The following is a 12,878-nucleotide window of genomic DNA, read 5'->3' on the forward strand; positions in this document are numbered from 1 at the left end:
TCCAGAAATTATATGAGAGGCAAGGATGTCTTAGGGTGTTATCTTTTATGAGACCAACTGTATCGTCAGGATAGAGTTAGACAAGCTTTCAACTGCAAGACATACTTAGTGTCGAACCTCCTACAATACAAAAAGAAGCTCCCCTGTGACCACACATCCCTGCTGGTCACCTATCACCCAACGCTGGAGCCAAGTGGAAGCATCGTCAAGAAACGACAGCCTATTCTTGGCAAAGATCAGACCTTAAGAAAAATATTCCCAGTTCCTCTACTCCTGGCTTCCAAACTACCCTCCAGCCGTGCCCAGCTCATCAAAAGAAAACTCCCCGTGGCCCAACAGGCATCAAGTGGGACACAACCTTGTCTTTGCAAGAAGTGCATAACCTGTCAACACCTCTCCACTGCAATTACAGACAACACTCCCCATGACAAAACCAGCAGAATCCACCACGTGCCTTTCCCAAAATGTTATATACCTGCTCCAGTGTACTAAATATCCTCATGGCAACTGTGCATGTGAAATGAAACAACTATGCACCAGAATTAACTCTCACAGGAAAAAATATAAAGGACAGAGCCACACACACCATTAGGAGTACATTCCTCACAGAACAACTACTCTGTCTCTGACCTCACTGTCTTTGTACTCAAGGAAAATCTATCTGATGCCTTTAAAATGTGAACCTAGGAACAAAAAGTTTGTGTGCTGGCTGGACACTAAGAACTGAGGACTTAATTATATGGCACATTATAATTTACCTGATTCCTGAAGTCTTTCCACACAGGGGAGGTGAGAATGACCCTCCTCTATTTTTGGTAGGCCTTCATCTCCCAGAAATCTGCTTCTTTTCTTCTTTTCTTCTGCTTCTTCTTCATCTCCTAGAAATCTGCTTTTCTTCTGTGTTTCCTGTACCTGGAAACTTTTCTCATGCAACTGTTTTTTACTGTGTTGTGCTTGGATTGTTCTGGTCAGACCCAAAAAATGTCTTGTATTTGAAAGCTTCTCTAACTCTATCCCAACTATACCATTGGTCCAACAAAAAATATCGCCCAAAGAAACCCTTGCCCCTCTCTTGACTTTGTACAACCTGTACCACTAATACTCCAGTAAGAACTGGTGCACAAGATGGAGGAGACCAAAGAAGACAAACAGCCCGCTGTGAGTTCAGTTAAGAAAAAAAGCCCCAAGATGCCTATAACAAGGTATTCATAAGATGAACGCAACTATCTTGTGTTTTTTTGTCAGGAAGGATCTGACTTGCTGGTGTAGAAGATGACAACCACTCCTGAGTATATTTGATGATGGAGCAGTGAGCCTTGAGGTTGACAATGTAAAGCAGTGTTTGAGCTGTCATCAAGGAGAGACATCATCAACAATAACCAGTGCAGACTAGTGTATCGAAATGGAGCAGAACATTAATTATGTGAGATGTTTTCAGACTAAACAAAAATAACCCATGAAAAAGATATTGCATAAGTGTAATAAAATTAAATGACAACACATCAGACACATTGCTTTATCTTAATTGGTGACTAAGCTGAAAGTCTTTTGAGAGAGGTTTGTACATGCAGATTGCTGCGACAAAACTCAAAGGAAATTAGATTGTAGCAAAAATCTGCGGGAACATAATCTCTGGTTATTTTACATTCAGAAGTCCTGGAAAAGTGGGCCCACCTGTTCTTGTCACTTGTTCCATGATCTATTTCTAGGGGAAGATCATTCTTCATGGGGTGAATCATCTGAAGTTGTCCTGTTCCCTGAACTCAGTAATTAAAAGTTTTAGGGCTGGGTAGTTTGTGGATTTTTTATTGAGCACCCTTAAATGAATGACATTTTACAAAATCAGTGAGATTTGATCCCTGTGCCTTGAAGAACTTGAAGTCTAACGTTCTGATCTTGAGAGTTGCTGAACACCAAAGTGTAAAATTCAGAGTGATCTCAAATTGTACTGACTGCAATGCTGGGAGGTACTCCTTACATTAAAAGGTCAGATTATATCTTGGCTAAATGCAGGAAATGATGAGTGAAAGAGGTTGGGATAGAGATATTGGAAACAAACTGAGGCCAAGAGCCAACTCATATGGAGAGGCAAGCCATATTGGGAACTGGTGTGTGTTAGAGCAACTCAGACAGATGGAGTGGAGACTTTTGTGGAAACTGTATGTGCGACTATTTTGTTGCTGGTGGGAGAAATGTCTAAAGATAGGCATGTTCAAATATAATATTGACATAGATTTAAGATCAGAGGCCTTTAGCAATGTTCTCAGCCTTTTGTGTCACCTCTGAACGTGAGAATATGGTTTCTGAAATGTAAACAATGGAAAGCCACAACATGCAGAGTTGAGATTCTTTCCCGTGTATTTTGTAGTTTGCCACGTATGGAGAAACAGGTTGAGACATAAATGGTTTCGGAAAGTTTGCTGTACAATGGAAAGGTAAATCGCTGGTTATATAGCACATGTTTGGTGACTCAGCAGCAATGGATAGGGTGTTAACTCCATGCAGTAACAGCAACAGGCACAGATGTAGCTTACATGCAAACTGACAACATAAGAAGTAATTCCTGTGAACATTTTCAAGCAGTATACAACGGAAGAAACAGTGAGAGACTCAAAACAGTCTGAGCTATTATTACATATATATAGTATGGCAGCATAAAACACGTATCTATGGTAGTAGCATACTAGTGATTGTGCAAATTCTTAACCATGAAAATGTAATTTAAAATTAAATTACAATTAAGAAACCATAGGGTAATATTGTGTGTGAAACAGTCCATGAACTCATCCTGAGAGGGGTTATCATTTTAGTTAATATTGCACCCAGATCTCCTTGGCTTGGGTGCACTCTTTCTTTTCCTGTCAGACTCTGTGACCCTAGAAGTCACTTAATACCTCTGGGCCTTTGTTACCCATCTCTGAATGGTAACACGTGTTAGTTTTCCTACCCTTGCTGGTCTCTTTATGTTGCAAGCTCTCAAGGGTCATGGAGATTTCTTGCCTCAGTGGTCTACACAACATGTGGCAGGATGACACTGCAGTGGCATTGGTGCTTCCTGCATTGCTTTGATACTAATAGTCCTGATCACAGTAGAAGCAAGAGGATGGAAAGCTGTAGCTGCCGCCCACCGTGGAAGCAATTTAGAACAATGCATTTTAGTTAAAAACAAATGTAGAGGGATTTCCTGAGCCACAATAACTGATGTGAAGTACGTCAGAGATCGCATATAGTTTGCCTTAATGTTATCTCGAAATGCTGCTAAAAGTGTATGTGTGTGTGCATGCACGTGTGCACGCAAGGGTGTTTAAACAAGACAAACCCTCATTCTAGTTTGAAAGTAATAGTGCCTTTGTATCATATAAGTTAAACACCACTTTACTCTGATAGCAAAAAAAACCTATGTATTGCCATGTGCGATTTTAAGCTCATCTTGAAATTCCCAGTAGAGGAGTGTCATTGCTAACACTGAGCGTCATACAGAGAACTACATGCCCAACACTACTTCAGGTTGCAGTGGGGTTATCTTCTGTGGCAGGGAAAGCACAGCCCTCACGTTCTTGGCTGGCAAGGAAGAAGATATGTCCAACTGCTTTGATTAAAAATGTATTTATTTAAATAATTTAAAAACGTGTACTGTACGCCTCAATCTGAGGTCTTGGATCAGATTGCAGGTGGCTCATAGGAAGCACTGTGTCATCTTATGTGTTTGTACTTGTCTAGTACAATGGGATCCCCAGTGCTGGTTGGGCCTCTGGGCAATAACCCAAGTGCAAACCACTGGTTTGAAGTGTCTCAACTTACATTTTGCGTAGGGCACATGTGAGAGTTCATACCAGCAGGTGTCACAGAAGAAGTGCAATCTGAATGTATTAGGATCGTCTGCGGAAAGAACTTCCAGCAAGTTTGTAACAGTGAAATCTCTGGTGAACACTTTTTCTTTCAAGAATCAGCTGAAACCAAGATGAGTTGGCAGCATGACAGAGGGAAACATACAGGGGAACTATAAATAGATTCCTGAAAAGATTGTTAGGTTTTCATTCTTGGAATTGTACAATCAGAGATGCCACAAAAAATCCTGGGCACATTGCTCCTCTTTGAAGTAAGTGTGAGTGCTTTAAATTAAACTTCTTGGCCTCCACTCAGACAAGATTCCCCAGTGAAGCCTTTTGTAGCAATACAGGACTCTTTCAAGTGTTAGACTCTGCACCTGATCTCTGGATCCCTTTTAGGACTAGATATAATCACAGAAGGGCTGCAACAAACTACCCATCTGAATATTTTCTGTGACATTAAATACTACTTAGGGCACAAACAAGGCTCTGCCAATCTGGGTTATTTTGGGACACTTTTGTTAAATTCCACAAATTTCTGCTCCTCAAGTATTGTTCACTGGAAGGACTCCTCTCTGGTTGATCCTTCCTACAGGCTACACCTGTAGACATCCCTGCTGTTGCCAGTGCTCTGGCTTCATACTTACCCTAGATCTTCAATGCAGTATTTCCATCTCCTTTTCTGGAGAATTTTGGAAATCAGTTATTGAACTCTGACAAATATTGGAACTTGGTATTAGTTAATATATTATCTAGTATTTTCAGATGCATTTGCTTTCAGAGGCAGTTAGACAGCTGTTTAACTGCCAATACTGTTGCCACTGTAATACATAGATGTAAGAATACTTGTAGAGTATATTTATGCAGTCCCCAGCTAAGTTGGGTCCTGATCCTCGTTGGGCCACTGTATCCAAAATAAATAAAATCCTTCATTTTCTTTCCTTTTGTTTTCTTTATTCTGTCTTCTCTTTTCTCTTCTCAGAAGGTCCTTATTCAGTACTCTGTACTTCACTATGAACTGTTCTTGAATCAGAAGTGTTGAGTACAGCTTACACAAGTGGCTCAACCCTTCTGGTGTTTTGTTATATGCAATACTTAAAACAATTTTAAAAAAGGGTGGCACTGTGTCAACATCTGGGTTGGGGCATGATGAAGTCAACTTACGTAAGGTTCATACTTAATTGTTAGGCAACTCGGCAATCTTTCTTAGCATGCAGGAGAGAAAATGTGAAGTTTAAAATTTCATGTCTTTTTGGGTAACACAGACAAACAAAAAACACAAGCAAATCTGGACATTTGTTGTGAATTAATTTATAATTTTGTATTGATTTATATTTAGTTTAAAAATAGGAATGGAATCCACACTGAAATTCATATCCCATGCTGATATCCCAGCCAGATTACTGTTCGAGTCTAAATCCAAAGGTCTGTATGAGCTTAACACTCCATAAAACCAGCATGCTTACGGCACAACAGTTTCTACAGCCAATAGCACTGGAAAGAGAGACCAGCTGGTATCACATCCAGACACCTTTGATTCCAGAGCCTGCATTACTAGGTATTACATTTGGATTGATGTTGGGGAGCAGTGGGGCAGGGGGAGCAATAGCAAAACTGGGCTCAATCATGTCTCCAGAGCCATCACAAGACACTTCTCCCACTCTATCACCACTCCCCAGAAGAATAATATTGGCCACTCTTCATAGTTAAGAGCTGGAGAACCAGGAAACCTGAAAATATAACCACGTGGCCAAAGCAAGGTAGGTAGAACTGGTCCAACACAAAACATGGCTTTACGTGTCTGCCACAATGATAATTTAATGGGGGGAAAGCAGTTAAAAGGAGACGACATCAGCGGTGAGCAGAGATATTTTTTTAAATGACACCAGTCCCTTTAATAGGAGAAGTCCCACTGATTTCAGGTTTACGCACATGAGTATGGTTAGCAGGAAGGAGCTTAGAATATTAACAGAGAGAAACAGATACAACTATTATTTCTATATCAAATATATTTGATAGCAGATTTTAACTATCCAAAGGGTGGTTCCAAAGAGGATGGAGCTAGACTGTTCTCAGTGGTGGCAGATGACAGAACAAGGATCAATAGTCTCAAGTTGCAGCAAGGGAGGTTTAGGTTAGATAATAGGTTCTTACTAGGAGTCTGGTGAAGCACTGGAGCCGGTTACCTATGGAGGTGGTGGAATCACCATCCTTGGGGGTTTTTAAGGCCAGGGTCAAAAAAGCCCTGGCTGGAATGATCTAGTTGGGGCTGGTCCTGCTTTGAGCAGGGGGTTGGACTAGATGTGACCTCCTGATGTCCCTTCCAACCCTCATTTTCTATGATTCTCTGATGAATATATGATGAAGGGATGCATCTTTTCAGGGAATTTTCACTTTAAGCAGTACAGGGGGCCAAGTACAAGAATTCTCTTGTACAACTAGTGGATTACTTAAAAAAAATCATCAGTAATTTCAGTGCTTGTGAAACTGAGGGTGTGGGCTTGAATGAGGCATGTTGCAAGCAGCTGTTATGCAAACTTCCCTAAACAGTTCTGCCAGTGCAGTACATTCCTGAGTTATGACACTGTTCAATTACAATCTGCCTGCTAGTTTTGCCAGAGAGAGAGAGCGAGCATGTGCGTGTATGTGTGTGTGCACGCGCTCGTGTGCTAAGCACATAGAAAGTGAGAGAAGATTACTATGTTACTTTAATCTTTGGCTCATTCAGAACTTTAATTCATTATCTCAAAACTAGATTATTTTCCAACTAATGCACTGTCAATACTTGGTGGTATTGCCAAACAGTAATGAAAAAGAACATTATCTGTGCACTGCTGGAGAATAAATAATCTGTCATCGCTGTAGGACAGTAAATTTACTGTCTGGTCCCTTATCGCCATGTGTTTGACACTTCTTCCCTGCACTGCAGTTGCAGCGCACACACGTTCCCGTACTTTTAGGGTAAAAGGACCAGGTTTTTCTGTTAGAGTCTTCCCTACCTTGAAAGGGGACAAGTACCTTCAACTCCTGTAGGTGTTTCATGAATAAAGGATGTTATTTTCCCTGTCCCTGAAATGGCCATCACTTTTTACAAACCCTGAAATATAGGTACATAAAAAGGAAATAAAACAGAGTATACCAAATACATTTTTCACAACACTTGAAAAACCCTGTGATGTTTAAAACGCCAGTTGACATGCCTGAAGTTATTAGTACAGGTTAAAAGCTCCAAAAATCAGACCATCAAATGAATAAGCATAATTTCCACTTCCCAATACACATTATCTATGACAAGATCTGCCTCTGGAGGCTGGCTGCACCCACCCAGCACTGCCCATTCTGGCCGCTCAGGGTACTGCCCTGTCCTTGCCTGCCATGCTTTGATGGTTACATATAAATTTGGGGAGGCTGCCCTTATAATCCAGAGTGAGCCTTAGGTGCACTTTACCCTGCTCATCATTGCTGCTGTTGTCTGGGCTGATCCTTTAGCTCAACTGAAGAAGGCGTTGTCTTTAGGATCCATCTCAGCCAGTCCACTCTCCCAATCTCTCTCTTCCCCATTGAATCAGGCCCCTGGCCTTTCTTCTCCACTTCAGGCCCTTTACCATGTCTTGCAGTCCCTTGGCTCTGCTCTTTAGCCCTACTCTCAACAGCAGAGGTATTCCCTTGCCTGCTTACCAGAAGCCTGCTCAGCTCTGCTGCCCCTGCTCTTTAACGCACTGCAGGGGGCCCAGTCCTCATTGGTTATCCCCTCTATCCCCCTTCTCACTCCAAGTGACCTGCAGTCTTTCTACACCTTTTGGGCTATTACTCCTTGTTCCCTCTTGGCCACCTGTTTCTCACAGCTGGCCCTCAGTCAGCTGCCTCTCTTCCCCTTGAACTAATAGGGGCTCGGGCTCCCTGTTACATAGCACTCTATCAGTCTCTCTTCCCTGTTAACATTACAAGCAAGACACAGAGTTCACCACTGAACATCACAGGTTCTTTGATGTACTTGAATGCAGAGTATTGAAGAGGATAGCGGAAGTGCATAATTTTGCTTATAATTTGGAATGCTCCACTTTCTTCTTAAATATCTGACTGAGATGGCTTCATATTTTGTAATATTTAATTTAAAACATCTTATTTTCTGGAGATTTTCTATTTGTGAGTAAAGATTTGGGGTTGACGTAGAAACAGCAGAACACCATCTGTGTATGTGCAGTATTTCTCTTTGTTCTTTACTGAGGATTGTACTGCACATGTAATCATTAAAGCAATTTAGAAACTTTGATTAGTACATCCTAACAATAGCCCTGTGCCATGTGATTGGTAAGTTTTATTATATTAATAGTTGAGATATGGAAACAGGAAGTATGGAGGTCACTTGCTCAATAGGACCCCCCAAATCAGTGGCAGATCTAGAATTAAAATTCAAGAATTTATTGCTTACAGTTCTGTCCTCACATCGCAACGTCATATTTCTGGTCTGAAACAGAGAGTTTGTTGGTGTATCTGAATTGCGGCAGAGAGTTTTTAAAAAGGGACAGTTGCAGTTGAGTAGCAGCTGAGAGGATAATTTCATATAATTCATATCAATGTAAAGGAACCAGATTGTATCTTATTTAAAGTTTGGAAAGCACTTTAGGCTCCAATTTACTGTAACAGCTGCTATTTTTCTCCTTTTAAAAAAACTAAGTGGTTGTGTCTTGTTAGGAGCAAACAAGTCAGAGAATGGTAAGATTGACAAGTTCAGAGTAATAAACACCCAACAGATTAAGGACACCTGGCAAATGATACAGAAACGTATTGGGGTACAGTAAGCATGGAAGAGCATTTTTAGCCTTAGCATCAAAATAATTTTCTTAGAAGTAAAGCTTACTAGGCTGTGAAACAGTTGTCTGGGGAAAGTGGCCTGTATTATCCTTTGGAACAATTACTGACGTGTTTAATCATCATGCCACAGACTTAAAGAAAACCACTTGGATGAGTAAAAGTTGCCAGTTTAATTTCCTATGCAAGAAGCACATTTCTGGCTGAAACAGCTACAGCTGAGACAAAGCACAACAGCTTTTCAACTGCACATAGCAACTGCTCACAGCCTCTTAAATACGGGAGGCTGCAAGTGCAAAAGGAACGGTGGAAAAAACCTTGGTCATACCCCGTTCACTCTGCTTTTCAGCATCTACTCATTGCCACTGTGCACTGGCGACATGTACGGGGTGCACGCGGGTGCACATGCACTCCCTGAGGTTGGCAGTGCACCCCCTGCAAAAAGCGCCATCAAAGCTGCCGGTAGTGCCTGTGGGTGGTTGCTGCTTGCCGCCCCCCAGCCCCTGCTGCTGACACTGCTGGTGGCATCTGCGGGCAGTCCCCAACCGCTGCTGGCTGCTGCCAACACTTCCAGTGCTCACCACCCTCCACCCCACCGCCAACACTGCTGTGGCCGCCTGCGGGAGCTTCCCGCTCGTCGCTGTCATGCCCCTGCTGATGCTGCCGCCACCACCTGCGGGCAGTCACCGTGCCCCCCCAGCCTCTGGGGGCATGCAGCATTCATGCCACTGTGTGAGACAGGCCTTTTGATGTGCTTGGTGGATCAGGGACTTGGGCTCATCAAGGAAGAACTATAAACCTCCCTGAGTAGGCAGGCCACTGGGAACACATCAGCTGAGTTTGGGAGACAACTAAAGAGAAAACAGGGACAGGAGTGAGGTTTAAAACAAATGCTTGAAGGCGGGGGGCGGGTGGCCCTGAGCAGAGCAGACTGGATGTGTGACACAGGCCATTTGATGTGCCTTTGTGAAACGTGGGCCAAAGCCCACCAAATAGAGCTATAAGCCCCGCCTTGATGAGGGGACCCACTAAGGGCACATTAGCGATCGTTTAACAAGAACAACAAAACAGGAGCAGAAGTGAAGGCTGGAGAGTCAAAATGAGTGCGCCAAGGGGAGTGGGGGCACTGAGCAGAACACACTGGGTATACAACACAGGCCAATTTGTTGCCTTAAGGGATTGTGCCACCAGGTAAACTATTAGCTTCCCTTAGTCTACTGAAAAGGCAGCAACTAAGTACTTGGGACAAATGATAACAAAACAGGGATCAAGTGATGGTCAAAGGTTAACAACTAGTGTGCGGGGTGGGGGGGCAGGGGCTGAGTAGAGCACACTGGATGTGCCACGCAAGACTTTAACATGTGAAGGAGAGTCATGGAAACAACAAGCCACCTTTAGTAGCACTAAAGATGTGGGAACCACTAATGATGTGTTACTGAGTACTTGGAACAAATACTAACGAGAATGGGGATGGGAGTGGAGATCACAGGTTAATAATGAGTGTGTCAAAGAGGGATACCAAGCAGAGCACACTAGATGTGTCACACAGGACTTCCAGCATTTCAGGGGAAGTCATGGGCCAGGCCCGCCATGTAAACTATAAGCCCCTTTTAGCACTGGGGACCATTAGTGACGTATTACTGATGATTACTTGGGACAAATGATAATGAAAACAGGGACTGGAGTGGAGGTCAAAGGTTCATAACAGGAGTGCCAAGGGGGGACACCGAGCAGAGCACTGAGCAGAGGTGCCACACAGGACAGGGGTGACTGGCACCTCCTCAATTTGTGGGTGGGCCTGGGGGTGGGCCAAAAGCCCCTTATCCACTCCTTTACTTCATGCCCCCCCCCCCAAAAGCTGCCGGCTCACGTGGCAAAAAACCTGCCCCATCCTCAGCGGTGCTGAGTCAGGGGCTGATCTCAGGGGGGGCATGTGGCCCCCAAGCCCCACTACCAATCACCTGTGACACAGGAGACTGGCCAAGATAGACCTACAGTCTAACTCAGTGAATGCCAGTTCGTATGTTTTTAACACTGTGCCACTGTTCAGATTTGTTGCTTGGTCTCGAGTTTTTCCAGGGAGGTGACATGTTTTATGGGACCAGCTGCACGCTGGTATAAAGTTACACAACTCTAGCTTTCCAAAGCAGGGCATCCTTCTCCAGGCTCATGGTTGGTCATGGATTTTCCATGATCACTGTTGCATTTTAACCTCATCCAAGTTACAGCAGCCTTAGAGCAGAGGTGTTAGACACAGCCCAGTGGCCGGATCCGTCCCACAACACCTTACCATCCTGCCCCAGGTGGCTGAGCGGACCCAGGTAGTGCCTGCTCCAGCCTACTTGGGACATGCAGCTCCCACTCTGTGAGGCCATCCCCACGCCATTCTCCTGGCCCACAGGGCCGGGGGAGTGCAACATTTGGGGTCAGAGCCAGGGGTAGCTGGGATGGGATGCGAGAGGCTTTTAGGGTAGGGTTGCCAACTCTATTTAAATCTGTGCTGGGAGGTTTCATCACATGATGTAATGACATTAATGACTTTATGTCAGGAAGGCAAACGCACGTGACTATCACATTTAACCCCCCCGGACAACTGTATAAATCAGATTCACCATTTCACATTGATTTGAATGAATGCCCTATCATGGATCTCTCAGCATCTCCTGGATTGCTCTCTAATTCCCGGGACTCCAGGGCAATCCTGGAGGGTTGGCAACCCTATTTTGGGGGCTGAAGTCTTTTAGGGCAATTTGCCAACTGCATGGCAAGGACAGAATTACGTTTTTCCTCCTCGCTGAAGGAACTGGAACTCATGGTAGAGGCGATAATTAGGGATTCTGGTTTTCTCCAATTTAAAAAAAATCCCGAGATTTCAGTTAAAAAAAGTAATGCCAAATCCACATTTTTCCATAATTAAAATGAAACACCCGCAATGTATAGATCCATTTATTACTGGTGTTTCATTGAAATAATCCACATTTTCCCATGATTTAAATGAGACATCACTAATATATAGATCTATATATTGCTGGTGTTTCATTTTAATCATGGAAAAATGTGGATTTGGGATTCCTTTTTTTAACTGAAATCTCAGGATTTTTTTTAAATTGGAGAAAACCAGAATCCCTAATTATCGCCTCTACCACGCGTTCCAGTTCCTTCAAAGAGGAGGAAAAATGTAATTCTGTCCTTGCCATGCAGTTGGCAAGTTGCACTAGATCTATATATTAGTGGTGTTTCATTTAAATCATAGAAATATGCAAATTCGGGGTTACCTCCTTTTAACCAAAAACTAGGGATTTTTTTTTAAATCAGAGAAAACTAGGATCCCTGGTAATAATATCTTTGATCAGACCAACTAGATTTTAGGGAAAAAAAAAATTCTTTTGCCAAAAGATTATTTTGCAAAGTAAAATAAAAGAAATCCTCCCCTCTCTAAGCCACCTGCCTCAGTTTCCCCCGCTCGAGGCCCTGTGACGTGCTGGGGGAGGGGGCGTTTCTGCCCGCTACCCCGCCCCTCCGGGCAGACAACCCCCCATTCGCGGGACAGAGCGCCGTCCGCGAGGAACCACAGAGTCGCGTGCGCGGGCTAGAGCGTCGCCGTGCGTGGCGCAGCGCCCCCCGGAGGCCGCGCGGCGGGCGCGGAGAGAAAGGGCGAGGGGGAGTAATGGCGGCCAGCTAGTGCCTGCCTCAGCCCAGGCGGCGGCGGCGGCGGCAGCGGCAGAGGCGGCGGCGGCCTCGGTGCCGCCTCGGCAGCGGCAGCGGCGCCCCCCCCCCCAGCCGGCCCCTGCCCCTGCCCCTGCCCCTGGCCGCGCCATGGTGAACACCAGGAAGAGCTCCCTGCGCCCCCTGGGCAAAGCGGCGGCCGCGGCGGCCGGGGCCGGCGGCCATTTCATCTCGTCCCGCACCCGCTCCTCCAAGCGCGGCTGCAAGGCGGACGCGGCCAGCGGGCTGGACGAGGCGGCGGCGGCGGCCCGGGTGAGCCGGGGGCGCGGGGCCGGGGGGCGCCCTCTGCGGCGGCGCGGGGCAGCGCCGGGCGGCAAGTTGGGAGCTGGAAGTTCCGGGCCGGGGGCAGCGCTTGACAGCGCGGGGGAGACCCAGACAGCCCGGGGGGAGGCAGCTTGTTCCCTCCTTTGTTTACAAGCCGTTGTCAGCCCTGACCTGGTTTGCTTCCTCTCCTTTCATTGTTCTTTCCTCTGCGCTTTTTATTTTTATTTTCTCCCTCCCCCTCTTTTC

General features: G+C 45.0%; 1 protein-coding gene across 2 annotated transcripts in view; it reads left to right on the forward strand.

Annotated features, from left to right (window-relative positions):
* The first annotated feature begins 12,273 nt into the window (after nt 1–12,273).
* Nucleotides 12,274–12,878, forward strand: part of ATAD2B (ATPase family AAA domain containing 2B) — a 140,693-nt gene continuing 140,088 nt past the window's right edge. For both annotated transcript variants that reach the window (XM_090031510.1, XM_090031517.1), the window contains exon 1: nt 12,274–12,620. In XM_090031510.1, the coding sequence (XP_089887636.1) occupies nt 12,459–12,620 (162 nt within the window). In that variant the 5' untranslated portion in view covers nt 12,274–12,458. The remainder of the gene's footprint in view (nt 12,621–12,878) is intronic.

The sequence above is a fragment of the Crocodylus siamensis genome, chromosome 1, assembly GCF_052110815.1.
Source record: "Crocodylus siamensis isolate JL-2025a chromosome 1, ASM5211081v1, whole genome shotgun sequence".
Taxonomy (NCBI): domain Eukaryota; kingdom Metazoa; phylum Chordata; order Crocodylia; family Crocodylidae; genus Crocodylus; species Crocodylus siamensis.